The sequence below is a fragment of the Coregonus clupeaformis genome, chromosome 23 (genome assembly GCF_020615455.1).
Source record: "Coregonus clupeaformis isolate EN_2021a chromosome 23, ASM2061545v1, whole genome shotgun sequence".
Taxonomy (NCBI): domain Eukaryota; kingdom Metazoa; phylum Chordata; class Actinopteri; order Salmoniformes; family Salmonidae; genus Coregonus; species Coregonus clupeaformis.
Genome location: NC_059214.1, coordinates 4,109,517 through 4,128,685, shown reverse-complemented (window position 1 = coordinate 4,128,685; position 19,169 = coordinate 4,109,517). Strand labels below are relative to the sequence as shown.

Here is a 19,169-nt window from a genome sequence, read left to right as displayed (position 1 = left end):
AATAACAGAGATCGAGAACTGGGCAAATCTGTGGAAGGTCAAGCGCAACCCTCTGAAGACTCCAGGCACCCCAAAAGCACCAAGCAAGTGCACCTTAAACTGTATGGAAAGGCACTCCAGCCAAGTTCCTTGGGGTCACATTCCAAAAAAACATGTCCTGGAGTGCCCACATAAACTGCCTGGAGAAGGAGGGAAGGAAGCACCTGAACCACCCGAGGGTACTCTGCAGAATAAAAGGAGGAGCCACGGCTGGAACATTCATAACCAGTGCTTTGAAAGGCTGGTCATGGCTCACATCAACACCATTATCCCAGAAACCCTAGACCCACTCCAATTTACATACCGCCCCAACAGATCCACAGATGATGCAATCTCTATTGCACTCCACACTGCCCTTTCCCACCTGGACAAGAGGAACACCTACGTGAGAATGCTATTCATTGACTACAGCTCAGCGTTCAACACCATAGTGCCCTCAAAGCTCATCACTAAGCTAAGGATCCTGGGACTAAACACCTCCCCCTGCAACTGGATCCTGGACTTCCTGACGGGCCACCCCGAGGTGGTAAGGGTAGGTAACAACACATCTGCCACGCTGATCCTCAACACGGGGGCCCCTCAGGGGTGCGTGCTCAGTCCCCTCCTGTACTCCCTGTTCACCCATGACTGCATGGCCAGGCACGACTCCAACACCTTCATTAAGTTTGCTGATGACACAACAGTGGTAGGCCTGAGTTCCATAGGGCGGCGCACAATTGGCCCAGCGTTGTCTGGGTTTGGCCGGTGTAGACCGTCATTGTAAATAAGAATTTGTTCTTAACTGACTTGCCTAGTTAAATAAAGGTTAAATAAATAAAAATTACACGTTTGCATGTTTCAATGGGGGACATTTATTTTGAAGGCGAACCGCCGATTCCACAATTGTTGCGCACACTGGTCAAGTCACGTGCCATAGACCGGTGCCCCGCAGCTCAGCATAATCGAATCCGCAGGTTGTTTCTGCCGAGGAATGTGACAGGTGAGCGGACGCCAGGGGAGAGATGACCGGGCAGACGGAGGATGATATACCTGGTTAGGAAACTTGTCAAGTGTCTGAATCGCTTTTTTGAAGCACATGGTTGTTATTTAGCTAAATAGTAGCTATACTAGCACCAGACAGTAATGTGTGGTAGTGACCATTAGCTAACCTGTTGCTATTTCTGGTTTGTAGCGACTTAAATACGTGACAACCGGTTGGCATTAGGATTTACCTACTGCTGTAAAGCCTAGTAGTGAAGTCATTTAGTACAACCTTATAGCACCTGGTATTTCCTCAAACTCCTATGAAATGTCATAGTTTCTCTCCTGTCTAAATTTTTTTTTTACCCTAACAGAAACAGGAGCAATCTTCACATTTGGGAAGAGCAAGTTTGCTGACAATGTGCCCAGTAAATTCTGGCTGAAGAATGACCATCCAGAAGAAATCTCGTGTGGGGGTGATCACACTGCTGTCGTAACAGGTGATCAATAATGTAGCCTACACTCTCCCATATGATTGGCTGACTTGGGGGCACTGTGTATAACGCTATCAATAAATAGCTCGTTTGTTGTTTATAAAATGCCTGTAAATCATTATATATGGTTAATTATCACTTTATTAATGGACCTATAATCAGACAGTGTTATGAACAAAATGCTTTTTACTTCAAGGCATGTATAGTATTTACCTGTTCAAAGACACAAATAAAGAAATACATAAAAACAGTATAATTATGTTTAATAGCAGTTTATGAAAATAAGTGTAACCTACTGACTCTTCTCCTACCTGTAGGCCATGGCAGGCTGTTCATGTTTGGAAGTAATACCCGGGGTCAGCTAGGACTGGGGTCAAAGAGCAACGTCAACATCAACAAGCCCACTGCTGTGAAAGGTCAGTCCATCATGTACAAGGATTATGTTCGACACACATTTTGTGAAAGTTTTGCAAAGTTTTGTAACGTTAAAACATGTTTGTTTTTTCTTTAGTGTTGAAGTCTGAAAAAGTGAAGTTTGCAGCATGTGGGGGAGACCACACAACAGTGTGCACATGTATGAGAATCATGTTATTTTACTCTGCATTACTAGAGAAGATGTTATGAATATGTGCCGTTACAATGACTTATGAGGCTTTCGCCCATGTTTCTCAGGGAGTGGGCGGGTTTATGGTGCTGGCAGTAACCAGGAGGGGCAGCTTGGTTTGGGACACTGTGATGACACAAATACCTTCCACCTGATTCATCCCTTCTCTGACCACACACCAATCAAAATGCTCGCTGCTGGCTGCAACACCTCAGCTGCTCTGACAGGTAAGGATGATTACAGACAGACTGCCTGTCTACTGTGTGCCTGTCTACTGTGTGTGTGTTTGTCGGTCTGTCTGTCGGTCGGTCTAGCTTCTCTGTCAGTATGTGTGCTGTGTTGTATGTGTGTTGGCAGAGGATGGCAGGCTGTTCATGTGGGGTGATAACTCGGTTGGCCAGATCGGTCTCGGGGCCGAGAGCTACACCTCAGAGCCTAGAGAGGTGATGGTGGGGCAGCCAGTGGCCTGGGTGTCCTGTGGATACTACCATTCAGCGTTCGTCACAGGTAACACACACATGGTTATTTTAAATTGGGGAGCTAAACCTTATGCATACCATTAACCTGTTGTCATATAGTAATTTGGCTGGGTTATTGTGGTTGGTTTGGGCTTGTTCCAGTGGACGGGGACCTCTACACATTTGGGGAGAGCGGGAACGGAAGGCTGGGTCTATTCCCTGACCAGCTGGCCAATCACAGAGTCCCTCAGCAGGTGGAAGGCATCCAGGACCCGGTCATCCAAGTGTCCTGTGGAGGGGAGCACACAGTGGCACTCACAAGTAAATACCTCTGGGAAATACTATTACTATTAATACTAACTCATAGATACAGTACTGTTAATAAAATAACAGTACAGACACAAATCATTTCCAGTTGGTAACTGTCTCCCTCTCTCTCTCTCTCTCTCTCGCTCTCTCTTCCTCTCCGTGTTCCAGAGGAGGATGTGTACACATTTGGGCGGGGTCAGCATGGGCAGCTGGGCCACGGGACCTTCCTGTTCGAAGCACCTCTGCCCAAAGCACTGGACCACTTCCGGAATGGCAGAGTCAGTCACGTAACCTGTGGAGAGAATCACACCGCTGTGATAACAGGCAAGCTTCTATTCTACTCTAATCTATTCTACTAAGTATACACTGTTGAATAGAAGTTGTCATTCAGACATTTGAAACCTGAGCATGTTCCATTGAGACCCCATGTCTCTCCCTCCAGACAGTGGGATTCTGTACACCTTTGGGGACGGTCGCCATGGTAAACTAGGACTGGGGGAAGAGAACTTCACCAACCAGTTCAGACCAACACTGTGCCCACGATTCCTCAAATACAGCGTCCAGTCAGTGAGTCAAGTTGTGTGTGAGTGTCTGTTTGTGTGTGTGTGTGTGTGTGTGTGTGTGTGTGTGTGTGTGTTTGTGCATGTGCTAATACTGTGCATGTGTGTTCAGGTGGCAGGTGGCAGCTCTCACATGCTCGTGTTGGCTATGCCCAGACCCCCTGAGGTTGAGGAAGTGGTGATAGAGGAGGATGATGTCACAGAGACCATTCTGGAAGCTCTGGAGACCTACACTGAGCTGCTCTTGATGGATCCCTCCCTTCTGATGCCCACCCCACCGACCGCACCTCCTCTCTGGACCCTGTCTGCTAGGGCCCGCCGCAGGGAGAGGGTGAGCACTGAGCCAAAACATCAGAAAGTTCCAGAAAGGACAACCGGAGTGTTGCTTACAAGGAGTGACAGAGTTGTGGTGTTTGGTTGCCTTCACTAGGGAGCAATGTTGCCTCACATTTCTGCAGAGATACTGTATATAATGATGAGATGGTCTACACCCAGCAATGGAAGACGTTGTCGCAAAGGCGGAAAGGCAGGCGGGAGGAGGCGAGATCAGGAGGGAACATTCTAGCCAATGAGAGGGCAGATATGCGGAAAGGCAGGCGGGAGGAGGCGAGATCAGGAGGGAACATTCTAGCCAATGAGAGGCTACAACTCCGATATAAAATCATTTTTCTCAAAGTTGCCGAGATGCCATGTTCGGCCACTTATAAAAGTACATTCGTAACAACCTAAACATTACGAAACTTCTATTCGATCAGATAAGCCTCACTTAGCAAATTAACAATCACATTTTTTTGTTGACCAAATCTGACACGTTCTCTTAGGCCTCCATACGGAAAATCCCCACTTGGTTTGCTTATTGCTGTATTCTCGCGTGGACAGATTTTGACTGGAGTGGAGCCTCTCGCTTCGCCTCTTCCTCTCTGGTAATGGTCATGTGCAGTTGCCTACTTTATGTGTACCAGTCTCAATCACTACTCTTTAGGACTAATATGGCCTGAGAGAGCAACTGAGCCTTTATGTAGCCATTATTTAGTACTGAACAAAAATATAAACGCAACATGTAAAGTATTGGTAACGTTTCATGAGCTGAAATAAAAGATCCCAGAAATGTTCCATGCGCACTAAAAGCTTATTTCTCTCACATTTTGTGCACAAATGTATCTACATCCCTGTTAGTGAGCATTTCTCCTTTGCCAAGATAATCCATCCACCTGACAGGTGTGGCATATCAAGAAGCTGATTAACAGCATGATCATTACACAGTTGCACCTTGTGCTGGAGACAATAAAAAGCCACTAAAATGTGCAGTTTTGTCACACAACACAATGCCACAGATGTCTCTAGTTTTGAGGGAGCGTGGAATTGGCATGCTGAATGCAGGAATGTCCACCAGAGCTATTGCCAGAGAATTTAATGTTCATTTCTCTACCATAAGCCACCTCCTACGTCGTTTTAGAGACTTTGGCAGTACATCCAACCGGCCTCACAACCGCAGACCACGTGTAACCACGCCAGCCCTCCACATCTGGCTTCTTCACCTGCTGGATCCTCTGAGACCAGCCACCCAGACAGCTGATGAAACGGAGGAGTATTTCTGTCTGTAATAAAGCCCTTTTGTGGGGAAAAACTAATTCTGATTGGCTGGGCTCCCCAGTGGGTGTGCCTGGCTCCTAAGTGGGTGGGCCTATGCCCTCCCAGGCCCACCCATGGCTGCGCACCTGCCAAGTCATGTGAAATCTATAGATTAGGCCCTAATACATTTATTTCAATTGACTGATTTCCTTATACGAACTGTAACTCAGTAAAATCGTTGAAATTGTTGCATGTTCCGTTTATATATTTTTTCAACTTTTCTGTGTGGTGAGTTTCAGGAGTGTTCTCCCGATCAGTTTGGCCAGATGTTCCGTAACCTTCCTCCTCTGATGTCTGGCTTCTTCAACACCTCCCTTCCCGTGTCAAGAAACATCCGCATCTCCAGAACACCATCTAAAGACCCCTCCACCTCCTCACTGTCCTCCAATCCCTCCTCAAACAACGCCCCCAGTCCCTCTCGGTCACTCAAACCCAGAGGCAAACCCCCTTTAACACCATCACGGTCACCCAAATTCACATTCCCAGACCCTCCCAGCCCTTCACTCTCCTCCAAGTCCAGCCCTAAGAAGAAGCCCACCCCGTCAAAATCACCAAAATCCACGTCTAAAGAACCCATTAGCCCCTCACGGTCCTTCAAATCCATGCCTAAACTCATCCCCGCCCCCACACTGACCCCTAAAACCCCCTTTAAAAAGCCCACAGATGACAACCAATCCCCCAAAACGCTGTCTAAGTGGCACCCCAGCCCTTCTCGGAGTCCCACCCCACCACAGACAGGTATATTAGCTGAATCCTACAATGCTATCTTTCCTTTTCGCAAAACTATTCTATGACCTATCCCAGTGCAGCCATGTTCTCTGTGTGTTTTACAGAGAGGACCGAGGACACAGTGACAGAAGCCCCTGACAGCCTGATGCTCATTGAGAATATGGAGGATGAAAAGGACACGTTGTTAAACCTGGTGAGTACAGTGGCTTTATTATAAAATATTATGTGTACTACTGTGCCTTCAGAATGTAGTCATACCCCTTGACTTATTACACATTTTGTTGTGTTACAGCCTGAATTCAAAATGGATTAAATATATTTTTTTCTCACCCATCTACACACAATACCCCATAATGACAAAGTGAAAACATGTTTTCAGAACTTTTAGCAAATTTTTTGAAAATTAAATACAGAAATATCTCATTTACATCAGTATTTATACCCCTGAGTCAATACATGTTAGAATCACCTTTGGCAGTGATTACAGCTGTGAGTCTTTCTGGGTAAGTCTCTAAGAGCGTTGCACACCTGGATTGTACAATATTTGCACAATATTCTTTGAAAAATTCTTCAAGCTCTGTCAAGTTGGTTATTGATCATTGCTAGACAGACATTTTGAAGTCTTGCCATAGATTTTCAAGCCGATTTAAGTCAAAACTGTAACTAGGCCACTCAGGAACATTCAATGTCATCTTGGTAAGCAATTCCAGTGTATATTTGGCCTTGTGTTTTAGGTTATTGACCTGCTGAAAGGTGAATGTGTCTCCCAGTGTCTGTTGGAAAGCAGACTGAACTAGGTTTTCCTCTAGGATTTTGCCTGTGCTTAGCTCTATTCCGTTACTTTTTATCCTAAAGAACTCCCTAGTCCTTGCCGATGACAAGGATACCCATAACATGATACAGACACCATGCTTGAAAATATGAAGAGTGGTACTCAGTGATGTGTTGTTGGATTTGCCCAAAACATAACGCTTTGTATTCAGAACATAAAGTTAATTTGTTTGCCACATTTTTTGCAGTTTTACATTAGTGCCTTATTGCAAACAGGATGCATGTTTTGGAATATTTTTATTCTGTACAGGCTTCCTTCCTTTCACTCGGTCATTTAGGTTGGTATTGTGGAGTAACTACAATGTTGTTGATCCATCCTCAGTTTTCTCCTATCACAGCCATTAAACTCTGTAACTGTTTTAAAGTCACCATTGGCCTGATGGTGAAATCCATGAGCGGTTTCCTTCCTCTCCGGCAACAGAGTTAGGAAGGACGCCTGTATCTTTATAGTGACTGGGTGTATTGATACACCATCCAAAATGTAATTAATAACTTCACCATGTTCAAAGGAATATTCAATCTACCAATCAGTGCCCTTAGCGAGGCATTGGAAAACCTCCCTGGTCTTTGCTGTGTTTGAAATTCAGTGCTCGACTGAGGGACCTTACAGATAATGTTACGTATAGGCCAGGAGTCAGAAAGCAGGTGCAGAAGGTGAGAGACAATCAATAACACCTAAGGACTGATGAACACAGAGGGCTAAATAAAGGGGAAGTAATCAGGGAAGTGAGAAGTCCAGGTGTGCCTAATGATGAAGCGCAGGTGTGCGTGATGAAGGTTGCCAGGTGTGCGTAATGATGGGTTGCCAGGACCGGTGGTTAGTAAACCGGCAACATTGAGCGCTGGAGCGGTGGAGCGGGAGTAGACGTGACAGATAATCGTATGTGTGGGGTACAGAGATGAGGTAGTCATTCAAAGATCATGTTAAATACTGTTATGGCACACAGAGTCCATGCAACTTATTATGTGACTTGTTAAACACATTTTTACTCCTGAACTTATTTAGGCTTGCCATAACAAAGGGGTTGAATAGTTATTGTCTCAAGACATTTCAGCTTTTCATTTTTAATACATTTGTCAACATTTCTAAAAACATAATTCCACTTTGACACTATGAGATATTGTGTGAAGGCTAGTGACACAACATCTCAATTTCATCAATTTTAAATTCAGGCTGTAACACAACAAAATGTGGAAGAAGTCGAGGGGTGTGAATAATTTCTGAAGGCACTGTATGTGTTATGTGTAGGTTTGTTTGCTGTCTTGCTATGGTCTGAGGTATGTGAGCTCCATGTCTTTGGCCTGGGATCATAAAGGCTCATTACTTTGGTCAAGGGCTGTAAAGTTACAGTAACTTTCCCTAAAATATCAGGTTTTCTAGAAATCTTGGTTGGAGGATTCCGGATTCGTGCTTATTCAAATCAAATCACAATTTATTTGTCACATGCACCGAATACAACAGGTGTAGACCTTACCGTGAAATGCTTATTTACAAGCCCTTAACCAACTATGCAGTTCAAGAAATGGAGTTAAGAAATTATTTACCAAATAAACTCAAGCAAAAAATAAAAAGTAACACAATAAAATACCAATAATGAGGCTATATACAGGGGGTACCGGTACCGAGTCAATGTGCAGGGGTACAGGTTAGTTGAGGTAATTTGTACATGTAGGTAAGGGTAGAGTGACTATGCATAGATAATAAACAGCGAGTAGCTGTTAAGGATCCTTTTGGACCTAGACTTGGCGCTCCAGGACCGCTTGCGTCTTTGACCATTTTTTGGGCCTTCGTCTGACACCGCCTAGTATATAGGTCCTGGATGGCAGGAAGCTTGGCCCTAGTGATCAGTGATGTTCTGGGCTGTACGCACTACCATCTGTAGTGCCTTACGGTCAGATGCAGAGCAGTTGCCATACCAGGCGGTGATGCAACCGGTCAGGATGCTCTCGATAGTGCAGCTGTAGAACTCTTTGAGGATCTGGGGATCTGTGTGCCAGGATCTCTCTGACCTCTTCCCTATAGGCTGTCTCATCGTTGTCGGTGATCAGGCCTGCCACCGTTGTGTCATCAGCAAACTTAATGATGGTGTTGGAGTCGTGCTTGGCCAGGCAGTCGTGGGTGAACAGGGAGTGTGTGAGATTAGGCATAGGGGGGCATTTTCCATTTGGTGGAACACTGGGGGTGAAATCTGAAACCATTCATTTTAATTGCGCTTGGTTTGGGGTCTCTCCATCTGTCTCTGCGTCTGTCTCGCTCATTTGCTTTTCCAAGGAAACATGTAATAAATCTCCTGTTGCAGCTTCAGTGCTACAGATGCCAATAAACAAATGGGTTTCAGCTTAACCCCTGTCCCTGCCGCCATCCTTCCCATCAACATACACACACAGCACTTCCTGGCTCCGTAGTGCATACGTGTTTCATCTATTCCATAGAGAGCCTCTGAGGTGTAATACGTGAGGAGTTTGGCACGCGATGATGAAGGTGGATGTGTTAATGGGCTGAATGGCAAGGCTTCTAATAAAGGTTGCCATGGCAATGAGCGAATCGGTCCGCTTTTGCATCACACCTCAATAACCTCTCATTAACTTGGATTATCATTTATTTCCAGCAGGGATAGAGGAAAAAATTGACGGATTTCATCGCCACGTGTCGTAGTTCTTCCTACCAGCCTCTGCTTTTTATTCTGTTATGCAGTTCTTATGTTTGACTGCAGGAAAGCTGACTACGCACACTTTGTTTACGTTGCTGATGGAAGGAAGGTTCTGGCTTTTGTGTTATAACCCTTTATAGTTGTTTCACGTAAGAGCTTGTATGTAGGTTATTAACGTATCTCAACATAGTTAAATGAGATGTTGAGTTTGGTTGTGAGACTTGTGTCCCGTTCTTTTTGAGGCAGGCATCACTATCGAGAGGAGATTCTGGCGATGAGACTGGGACTACATTGGCAGGGCAGAAGGATAAGGTATGTTACTGTATTTACTGTAAGGGACAGGACGGAAGGACTGGCGTCTACATGTCTGTCTTCCTTTCTTCTTTTCTTCTTTCTTTCACTCTACATTTGGCTCCTTTATTCTGCTTTACACTTTACTGTTTCAAATCCTCTCTTTCTTCCTCTACTCTGAATATTCTCTCTCTCTCTCTATCTGCCTCCTTCTCTTTCTCTCGCTCACTCTGTCTCCTCTCTCTCTCTATCTGCCTCATCCTCTTTCTCTCTCTCACTCTCTGTGTCCTCTCTCTCTCTCTATCTGCCTCCTTCTTTCTCTCTCTCACTCTCTTTCTCCTTCTCTCTCTCTATCTGCCTCCTCTCTTTTTCTCTCTCTCTCTCGCTCTCTGTCTCTCTCTCTCTCTGTCTCCTTCTCTCTTTCTCATCTCTCCAGGGACATAAAAAGGGTCGGGCTCTGAGGAGAGCTGTGAAGGAGGCAGAGAGGGAGGTTAAACGAACCCTGACCAACAGGAAGGCGGAGCTACCTTCCTATAAGGCCCTTCCCACCGAGTTTCTGAGAGGTTCCAGCATGAGTTCGTTAAAGGCAGAGGCCATGCCCACAAAGAGCCCCAAACCACTAAAGACCCCTCAGACCTCCCAAACCCCAGCCAGGGGCAAGGAGAACATCACTTTAACAACAGAAAAGGCTGGCCTTAAAGTGAACACCAGTAAACTAGAGAGCAATCCTCAAAGCACAGGTAAAGCAGGGTCTAAGCTAAGTATACCTGCAATGAAACAAAGCAAGTTATCTGTATCGAAACCTAGCACTCCTAAACACAGTCAGATCCAGATATCGATGTCTAAACCCAGCACTCCAAAGCATGATCAAAGCAAACTGTCTGAATCTAAACCCAGCACTCCAAAGCATGATCAAAGCAAGCTGTCTGAGGTGAATAAAGGTACAGAGATGAACGGTAAAGGCCCTGTAAAGGTCAAAGGTAAGGAGTCCGAGGCGACCAGCACTCCCATCAAAACTAAAAGTTTGGAGTCCAAAGACAAGAAATCCAAAATTGCAGAGGAAGATACTAAAACTATTGAAGTTCAAAATAAACCACTTCAAGGGGTCAAGTCCGCTCCAGTCAAAGTTAAAGGTAAACAATTAGAGGTCAAGTCCAACCCTGTGAAAAGTAACATTCAAGAGGTCAAATCCTCTCAAGTCAAAGTTAAAGGTAAACCAGTGGAAAAGGAGCCAATTCCAATTAAAACTGTGGCTGAAAGCACTCCTTTGAATGTAAAGAGGATTCCTAAGGAGATTGTAGATAAGAACAAACCATCTGAAGGTAAAAGCACTCGAATAAAGGGAAAAAGGAAGGCAAAAGAGGTGAATGAACAAAAGACGGAAGAGTCTATTACTCTCAAAGAGTCAGGGACAACAGAGGGGAACAAAGTGACTGTTAAAGATAAAGGCAAAGTCACAGAAACAAAAAGTGTGACTAAACCTGAAGAGGTTAAAGCTAAACTGACTAAGTTGAAGGGAACCTCGGTGAAAATGAAAAGCAAGCCAACAGGGGTTTCCAGCCAACCAATCTTAGTAGAACCTACCTCAAAGGCCGAATCACCATCCGCATCACTGTCATTATCAGATGCAATGCCTCAAAATGCTCGGGATAAGAAGTCAGCGAAGTCTGAGCTTAGAGAGCCACTGGTTGTCTCTCAGGTCAAGGATAGAGTGGCGGTCCGGGGGGAAGATACCATTGGTGAATCCCAGGAGGGGGAGCCTGGCTGGGGAGGATTTCTCAGTGATGCAGCCTCTCTCCTTCCAGCTGTGGGGATGGCGGGCGTAACCATGGGGGTCCTGAGTGAGGCAGTGACAAGTGTGAGGGGGTTTCAGTCGGAGAGTGACACAGCCACCTCTATCCCTCCTCGACGGTCCAGCCGGGTAGAGAGGTTCACCAAACAGAGCGCCATCACCCAGCCTTCCTCCTCCTCCTCCTCATCCTTCTCTTCAACATCAGATCCCAGTGCAGGTGCACAAAGCAAGAGGACCGCCGTCCGCATCAGCGTTCTCGGGTATTCTGATCAGGAAGCAGGGAGCAGGAGTTCTGAGAAGAACCCAGACACCACAGATGCTGCTAGTGACAGGTCAGGAGGTCAGGCCGAGGTTGATGACGATGAGAACACTAGTAGAGGTCAAAGGTCAGAGGTTGAGGATGATGAAGCTGAAGATTCCACAAAGAGACATGGAGAGGGGGATGGGACAGACATGGAGAGCACCCAACAAGAGGGAAAAGAAGAGGGGGATGAGGATGACAGGAGTAGTAAGGGTCTGGAAGAGAGCAGTGAAGAGAATGAAGGGGGAGAAGCAGAAGACAGTGATACTGTGGGGACAGGAGAGGGGGAGGAGAGCAAAGAGAGTGTTTCTGAGGGGACAGGAGAGGGGGAGGAGAGCAAAGAGAGTGATACTGTGGGGACAGGAGAGGGGGAGGAAAGCAAAGAGAGTGATTCTGAGGGGACAGTAGAGGGGGAGAAGAGCAAAGAGAGTGATTCTCAGGGGACAGGAGAGGGGGAGGAGAGCAAAGAGAGTGATTCTGAGGGGACAGGAGAGGGGGAGGAGAGCAAAGAGAGTGATTCTGAGGGGGAGGAGAGCAAAGAGAGTGATTCTGATGGGACAGGAGAGGGGGAGGAGAGCAAAGAGAGTGATTCTGAGGGGACAGGAGAGGGGGAGGAGAGCAAAGAGAGTGATTCTGAGGGGACAGTAGAGGGGGAGGAGAGCAAAGAGAGTGATTCTGAGGGGACAGTAGAGGGGGAGGAGAGCAAAGAGAGTGATTCTGAGGGGACAGTAGAGGGGGAGGAGAGCAAAGAGAGTGATACTGTGGGGACAGGAGAGGGGGAGGAGAGCAAAGAGAGTGATTCTGAGGGGACAGTAGAGGGGGAGGAGAGCAAAGAGAGTGATTCTGAGGGGACAGTAGAGGGGGAGGAGAGCAAAGAGAGTGATTCTGAGGGGACAGTAGAGGGGGAGGAGAGCAAAGAGAGTGATACTGTGGGGACAGGAGAGGGGGAGGAGAGCAAAGAGAGTGATTCTGAGGGGACAGTAGAGGGGGAGGAGAGCAAAGAGAGTGATTCTGAGGGGACAGTAGAGGGGGAGGAGAGCAAAGAGAGTGATTCTGAGGGGACAGGAGAGGGGGAGGAGAGCAAAGAGAGTGATTCTGAGGCAAGTCTAGAGGAGGAGGGGGAGGAGAAGAGTGAAGAGAGTGATGCGGAAGGCGAGGAAGGAGAGAGTGGTTCTGGGACAAGTAGAGAGGGGGAAGAGGAGGATAAGAGTGAAGAAGAGTGCAGTGATGAAGAGAGTGAGGATGAAAACAAAGAGGAAAAGGAGGAGAGCAATGAGAGTGAGGATGAAAAGGAGGAGGGTGTTGATGAATCAGGAAGTGAGGCTGAGAGCAAGAGTGAGGGATCAGCAGAAGAGGAGGAAGATGAGCAAGCAGAAGAAGCAGAGAGTGAAGAAAGTAAAGCTACTGAGTCAGGAGAGGAGGAAGGAGAGGGAGAGAGTGGAACAGAGGAGGAAGGAGAGGGAGAGGATAAGGAAGGTAGTGAAAGTGAAGAAGAGGAGGAGGAGGCAGGTGTAAGTGAGGTGGAGGAAGGAGAAGAGGATGACGATGAGGGAAAGGATGCAGAAAGTGGAGAAGGTGAGGACAATGTAGGAGAGGAGGAAGAGGAAGCAGTTGAGGGTGAGGAAGAAGAGGATGAAAAGGAAGGGGAAGAGGACGGTGAAGTCGAAGAGGGTGAGGAGGGAGGAGAGGATGATGAGACAGAGGAGGAAGAGGCTAGTGGAGAGGAAGAACTTGAAGATGAAAAAAGTGAGGAAGAGGATGAAGAAGAGGAGGGAGAAGAAGATGAGAAAGGAGAAGGGGAGGAAGAGGGTGAAGGGGAGGAGGAGGAGGGTGAAGGGGAAGAGGAGGGTGAAGGGGTAGAGGAGAGTGAAGGGGAGGAGGAGGGTGAAGGGGAAGAGGAGGGTGAAGGGAAAGAGGAGGGTGAAGGGGAAGAGGAGGGTGAAGGGGAAGAGGAGGGTGAAGGGGAAGAGGAGGGTGAAGGGGAAGAGGAGGGTGAAGGGGAGGAGGAGGGTGAAGGGGAAGAGGAGAGTGAAGGGCAGGAGGAGGGTGAAGGGGAGGAGGAGGGTGAAGAGGAGAAAGGAGATGATGATGGAGAGAAGGAAGGAGAGGGGGATAGAGAAGGAGAGGAAGATGGTGAAAAACAGGAAGATGAGAAAGAGGAAATAGAAGTGGATGAAGAGAGAGAGGAGGAAGCAAATAAACAAGAAGAGGAAAGGGAGAGGCAAGAGGAGGAAGAAGAAAAAGATAGAGAGGAAGTGGAGGGAAAAGACACAGAGGGAGAGGAGGGTGGAGAAGAGGGGGAGGAGAAGGGAGATGAAAAGAAAGAAAGTGATGGTGAAGTAGAAGAAGAGGGTGCAGGGGAACAGAAAGGGGAGATGGAGGAGGAGGAAACAGGAGCGGGAGAGGAGGAAGGTGAAGAGGAAGGAGAAGAAGAAGAAGAGGAGGAAGAAAAAGAAGAGAAAGATATTAAAGAAGGAGAAGAGGAGGAGGAAGAAGAAGAAGAAGAAGAAGAAGAGGAAGAGATAAAATCTGCAAAAGGGAAAAAGAAAGGCTCAAAGAGCATACCACCTAAAGCAGCTCCCCCCAGCAGGAAAGGGAAGGAAGATACCCAGAGGGAGAAACCCAAACCAGCGGCCCGTACCAAGCAGAGGACCACAGGGGGAAAACAGGCCAACAGTACCCAAGAATCCCAACAGTTCTGGAACAATGTCTTACCCCAGTACCTGGAGCTGAAGTGAGACATACTGGACCTCAATGGTTCCAAATCCATATTGGGTCAGAACCCAAACCTGCCTGTTAACAGTGGCTGGAATTATTCTGGACCTGAGAAACCTGAGTCATAAGACTAACACAGTACAGGTGTTTGAAAACCTCAGTGTGGATGTGTACTTTCTATTATGTTACTTATCCACAGTTCTGACCCCCCCTTATATTTCTTTATTTATTGAGAGTTTTCTTTGCACCAAGTGTATATTTTTTATTCTCATGAATGCATAGTTTGTTCTTGTCCACCAAATATTAAATGCCTTGACCTGACTGTTGGAAAAATTAGATACAGTACACCTACGTTGTAAACTTTCATTCATAGGCTAGGTTGTAGCAACCTCATGATGGGTATAGGGAAAATTTGAGTATCATGTAGTAGCCTAAACCTATCGCTGTTACATTGAACTGGGTGAATGGAATATGAATGACAGTCATCCAATATGGCACTGCAGTGCCTTAGACCGCTGCACCACTCGGGAGTATTACAGCATATTGGATGACTGTCATTCATATTCCATTCACCCAGTTCAGTGTAACAGCCATAGGTTTAAGGCTTGATATTTGAGGTGATAGACAGTGACACATGGACAGACAGTGTCACATTCAATACCGCCTTGCACACTCTTGCCTGTATCTAGTTTAACCAGGGAAGCCCCAACACCACAGGAAACGCAGGAGAATCAATCAAATACAAACGTAGTGTCTCCTCATGACCCTCCTGCATTTTCATCCTGAGCGGCGCTGTGACTTCCCTAATCAATCCTGACCCCAAAGGGCACATCAACAGGTACAATAGGAATCCCTAACTTATAGGTGAATTGGCGATCGATAAAATTCCCAGCTGCGCCTGAATCTACTAGCGCCTTATGCTGGGAGTGAGGAGAAACCTCGGGAAACACAACTTTAATACACATATGTACAACAGAGAGCTCTGGGTGAGTTGGGTGCCTACTCACCTGGAATGACTCATCAGTGCGCTGCCTACCGCCTCGATTCCTAGGAGACCCTCCCCAGCACCGACCAGCAGTTTGTCCTCTGCGGCCACAGTTGGTGCAGGGGACGGCCTCCCTCCTGGTCTCTCTCCTGGTCTCCCTAGCACCAGCACCTCCGAGCTCCATAGGGGTCGGCTCGGAAGTGCTGGGGGATGGAATGGACGGCCCTGAATCCGGACGTCCGCGGGTAGCCAACAGGGTATCCAGGCGAATTGACATGTCCACCAGTTGGTCGAAGCTGAGGTTGGTGTCCCTGCAGGCCAATTCCCGATGTACGTCCTCCCTCAGGCTGCATCTGTAGTGGTCGATGAGGGCCCTCTCATTCCATCCCGCGTTGGCAGCCAGCGTCCGGAAGTCCAGCGCGAACTCCTGTGCGCTCCTCCTCCCCTGTCTAAGGTGGAATAGACGCTCACCCGCCGCTTTACCCTCTGGTAGATGATCGAATACTGCCCTGAAGCGGCGGGTGAACTCTGCATAGTTGACAGTACCGGCGTCTATTCCCCCCCACTCGGCATTGGCCCACTCCAGCGCCTTGCCGGACAGACAGGAGATGAGGGCGGACACACTCTTGTATCCCGAGGGCACCGGGTGGATGGTTGCTAGGTAGAGTTCAACCTGGAGCAGGAAACCCTGACACCCGGCCGCTGTGCCATCATAAGCCCTCGGGAGCGAGAGCCAAATCCCACTGGACCCCGGAGGTGAAGCGATGGGCATCGCCGATGGTGGTGGTATCGTTGGAGAAGGCGTAGGCAGACCCTCTCTTTCCCATCGCCCAATAGTGCTCACCACCTGTTCCATGGCGGTGCCGAGAGCCTGGATCATGGCCGCTTGGTGTTCGACGCGTTCCTCCATTGATCCAGCTGGCACCGCCGCGCCTGCTGACTCCATGAGTGGTGTGTGATTCTGTCAAGGTGACGTGTATGCGGGAAACGAAGTCAAGCGCAGGACACCGAACTACTGGCAGAACGTACTTTACTTAACACAGTAAAGAAAGTACAAAACAAACCTCCAAACAGGGAGGAACAAATAACGCATACAACCAGCACTGCCGACCTAACGGAAAACAATCACACACAATAACCAATGAGAGACAGGGGTTTATAAAGGGAATACAATATAACATAATGGGAAACAGGTGCAAACAATCAGGACAAACTAGACAAACACTGAAACATAGATCGGTGGCAGCTAGTACTCCGGGGACGACGAACGCCAAAACCTGCCCGAGCAAGGAGGAGGGGCAGCCTCGGCTGATTCCGTGACAGTTTATCCCTGTTTCATTCTGTTTGCTTCCATTTAATAAACTTTTTTCAACAGAATCGGCGGAATGAATACACCCCTGATCACGCGTAAACACAATTCACTTTCATATCAGCCACTTTGTATTCCTTCTTGCATCTATGCGCTCTCCTCCTCTCACCTTTTCCCTTCGCTTGTGGACTTCAATGAACAACACATCAGCTGTATGTGACCAGGCGAAAAAACCTTTCCAAGCCAAACCATATCATAACCGCTACACACAGTCTACATCGTTGTGACCATATTAGCTAAAGTAACGTCATCGTCAACATAGCTAATAGAATTAACACGTTGGTAAACCCGTTACAATCATGCAGTAACGTTACAGTGTACAGTCAGTAAGCGGTCCCCGGTGGCAATACATTTGTAAAACCAAAAGCTTACCTTGACTAGGAAGAGTTCCAGTGTTGTGTTGGATAGTCATAGCCAGCTAGCTAACATAACATCCCTCTGTTTGAGCAGGGTGTTTGAGTATGCTAAACTAGCTAGCTGCATTTGTTAGCTAAGTAAGTGAAACTGAAAAAAAGAAAATCTCACTCTCTATCTCTCTCTTGCTTCTCCTTCATTTTGGAATAAATTAATTTGTTGAAAAGTGTTCAACTATTGTCTTTCTCTCTCTTTGAGACAACTGCTACCACATTTTATGCACTGCAGTGCTAGCTAGCTGTAGTTTATGCTTTCATTACTAGATTAAATCTCTGATCATTTGATTGGATGGACAACATGTCAGTTCATGCTGCAAGAGCTCTGATAGGTTGGAGGACGTCCTCCGGAAGTTGGCATAAGTAATGTGTAAGTCTATGGAAGGGGGTGAGAACCATGAGCCTCCTAGGTTTTGTATTGAAGTCAATGTGCCTAGAGGAGGATGGAAGCTATCTGTCCTCCGGCTACACCATGATGCTACCCTACAGAGTACTGTTGAGGCTACTGTAGACCTTCATTGCAAAACAGTGTGTTTTATCAATTATTTGCTGACATTAATATATTTAGTATAGTTTTATCTAAAAGGGATCACTTTTTTAATGTTTTACAATTTTTATTTTTATGAAATTCACTGAGGAGGATGGTCCTCCCCTTCCTCCTCTGAGGAGCCTCCACTGCTTGAATTCCATTTAGTTCGGGGGGTTTTTGTGAGCCCAACATGCTGTTTCTCTAGATAGAAATCATAGCCTATCATTGGCGGTGTTCGAGCGCATCAAAACGACTGCAGGCTACTGCCGACTGACTGATCTACAAATAACCTTGCATCATAAATAACACTCATTATTATTTGTAGATCAGTCAGTCAGTCACAATTTAGCCATGATACATTTAAGCAATAACGCCAGAGGAGGTGTGGTATATGGCCAATATACCACGACTAAGGGCTGATCTTATGCACGACGCAACGCGGAGTGCCTGGACACAGCCCTTAGCCGTGGTATATTGGTCATATATCACAAACACCCAAGGTTGCTATTATAAATTGGTTACCAACGAAATTAGAGCAGTAAAAATAAATGTTTTGTCATACCAGTGCTATACGGTCTGATATACCATGGCTTTCAGCCAATCAGCATTCATGGCTCGAACCAACCAGTTTATAATGCGGTTTTGATCCCTTCGAACAAGGCCATTGACTAGATAAATCAAGTCAATAACTATGTGGGACACTGGGCTGAATGGAGTTGTAGTTTTCATTAAGCAAATATTCAGCGCAGAAACGTGGTAATTAACTACAATGACCATAATCTATTGCACCTGTTTTTTTCAGTCTAGGACGGAGATGGATACACACAGACCACATAGACCGCATGACAGAGGAATGTACACAACACAACAACGAGAGAGAGGGATAGAGACAGTTTGTTATAGTGTGCCTTATCTTCTTTGAAGAACTAGTCAAAATGATTTTGTCAGACATCTCTGCAGCATGTTTAGAGGCAGGCTAAGATGACTTAAGACAGTACAGTGTGTGGAGCACAGAGAACATTGTTTGGCTGCTACTGCCTGAGCAGAGATGAGATTATGACTTTAAGGAACGAAAAATAATAAAGTCATCAAATAAAAACGAAGTAATATACACAATATAGGCCTCCTGTAGCTCAGTTGGTAGAGCATGGCGCTTGCAACGCCAGGGTTCGATTCCCACGGGGGGCCTGTATGAAAAATGTATGCACTCACTAACTGTAAGTCGCTCTGGATAAGAGCGTCTGCTAAATAACTAAAATGTAAACAACTGAAATATTTTCCTATTGATGTCTACCCAATGTGGACCAGACAGAGACTTTGGATTTTCCATTAAAAAGCTCTAAAATCAGTGGTCTAAGGCACTGCATCGCAGTGCTAAAGCCATTACTACAGACCAGGGTTCGATCCCAGGCTGTTTCGCAGCCGGCCGCGACCGGGAGACACATTAGGCAGCGAACAATTGGCACAGCGTCGTCCGGGTTAGGGGAGGGTTTGGCCAGCCGGGATGTCC

The 19,169-nt window shown here is 46.7% G+C and overlaps 1 protein-coding gene across 1 annotated transcript; it reads left to right on the top strand.

Moving 5' to 3' along the window:
* Positions 1–1,012: 1,012 nt before the first annotated feature.
* Positions 1,013–14,389, top strand: LOC121536379 (X-linked retinitis pigmentosa GTPase regulator-like). The gene is made up of 15 exons (XM_045206397.1): positions 1,013–1,071; positions 1,374–1,499; positions 1,811–1,909; positions 2,005–2,067; positions 2,166–2,324; positions 2,455–2,604; positions 2,718–2,876; positions 3,033–3,188; positions 3,307–3,431; positions 3,537–3,755; positions 5,296–5,794; positions 5,890–5,978; positions 9,514–9,579; positions 9,995–13,425; positions 14,242–14,389. Exons 1-15 carry the CDS (start codon positions 1,041–1,043, stop codon positions 14,387–14,389), a joined length of 5,520 nt encoding a protein of 1,839 aa, XP_045062332.1. The 5' UTR covers positions 1,013–1,040.
* Positions 14,390–19,169: the final 4,780 nt, after the last annotated feature.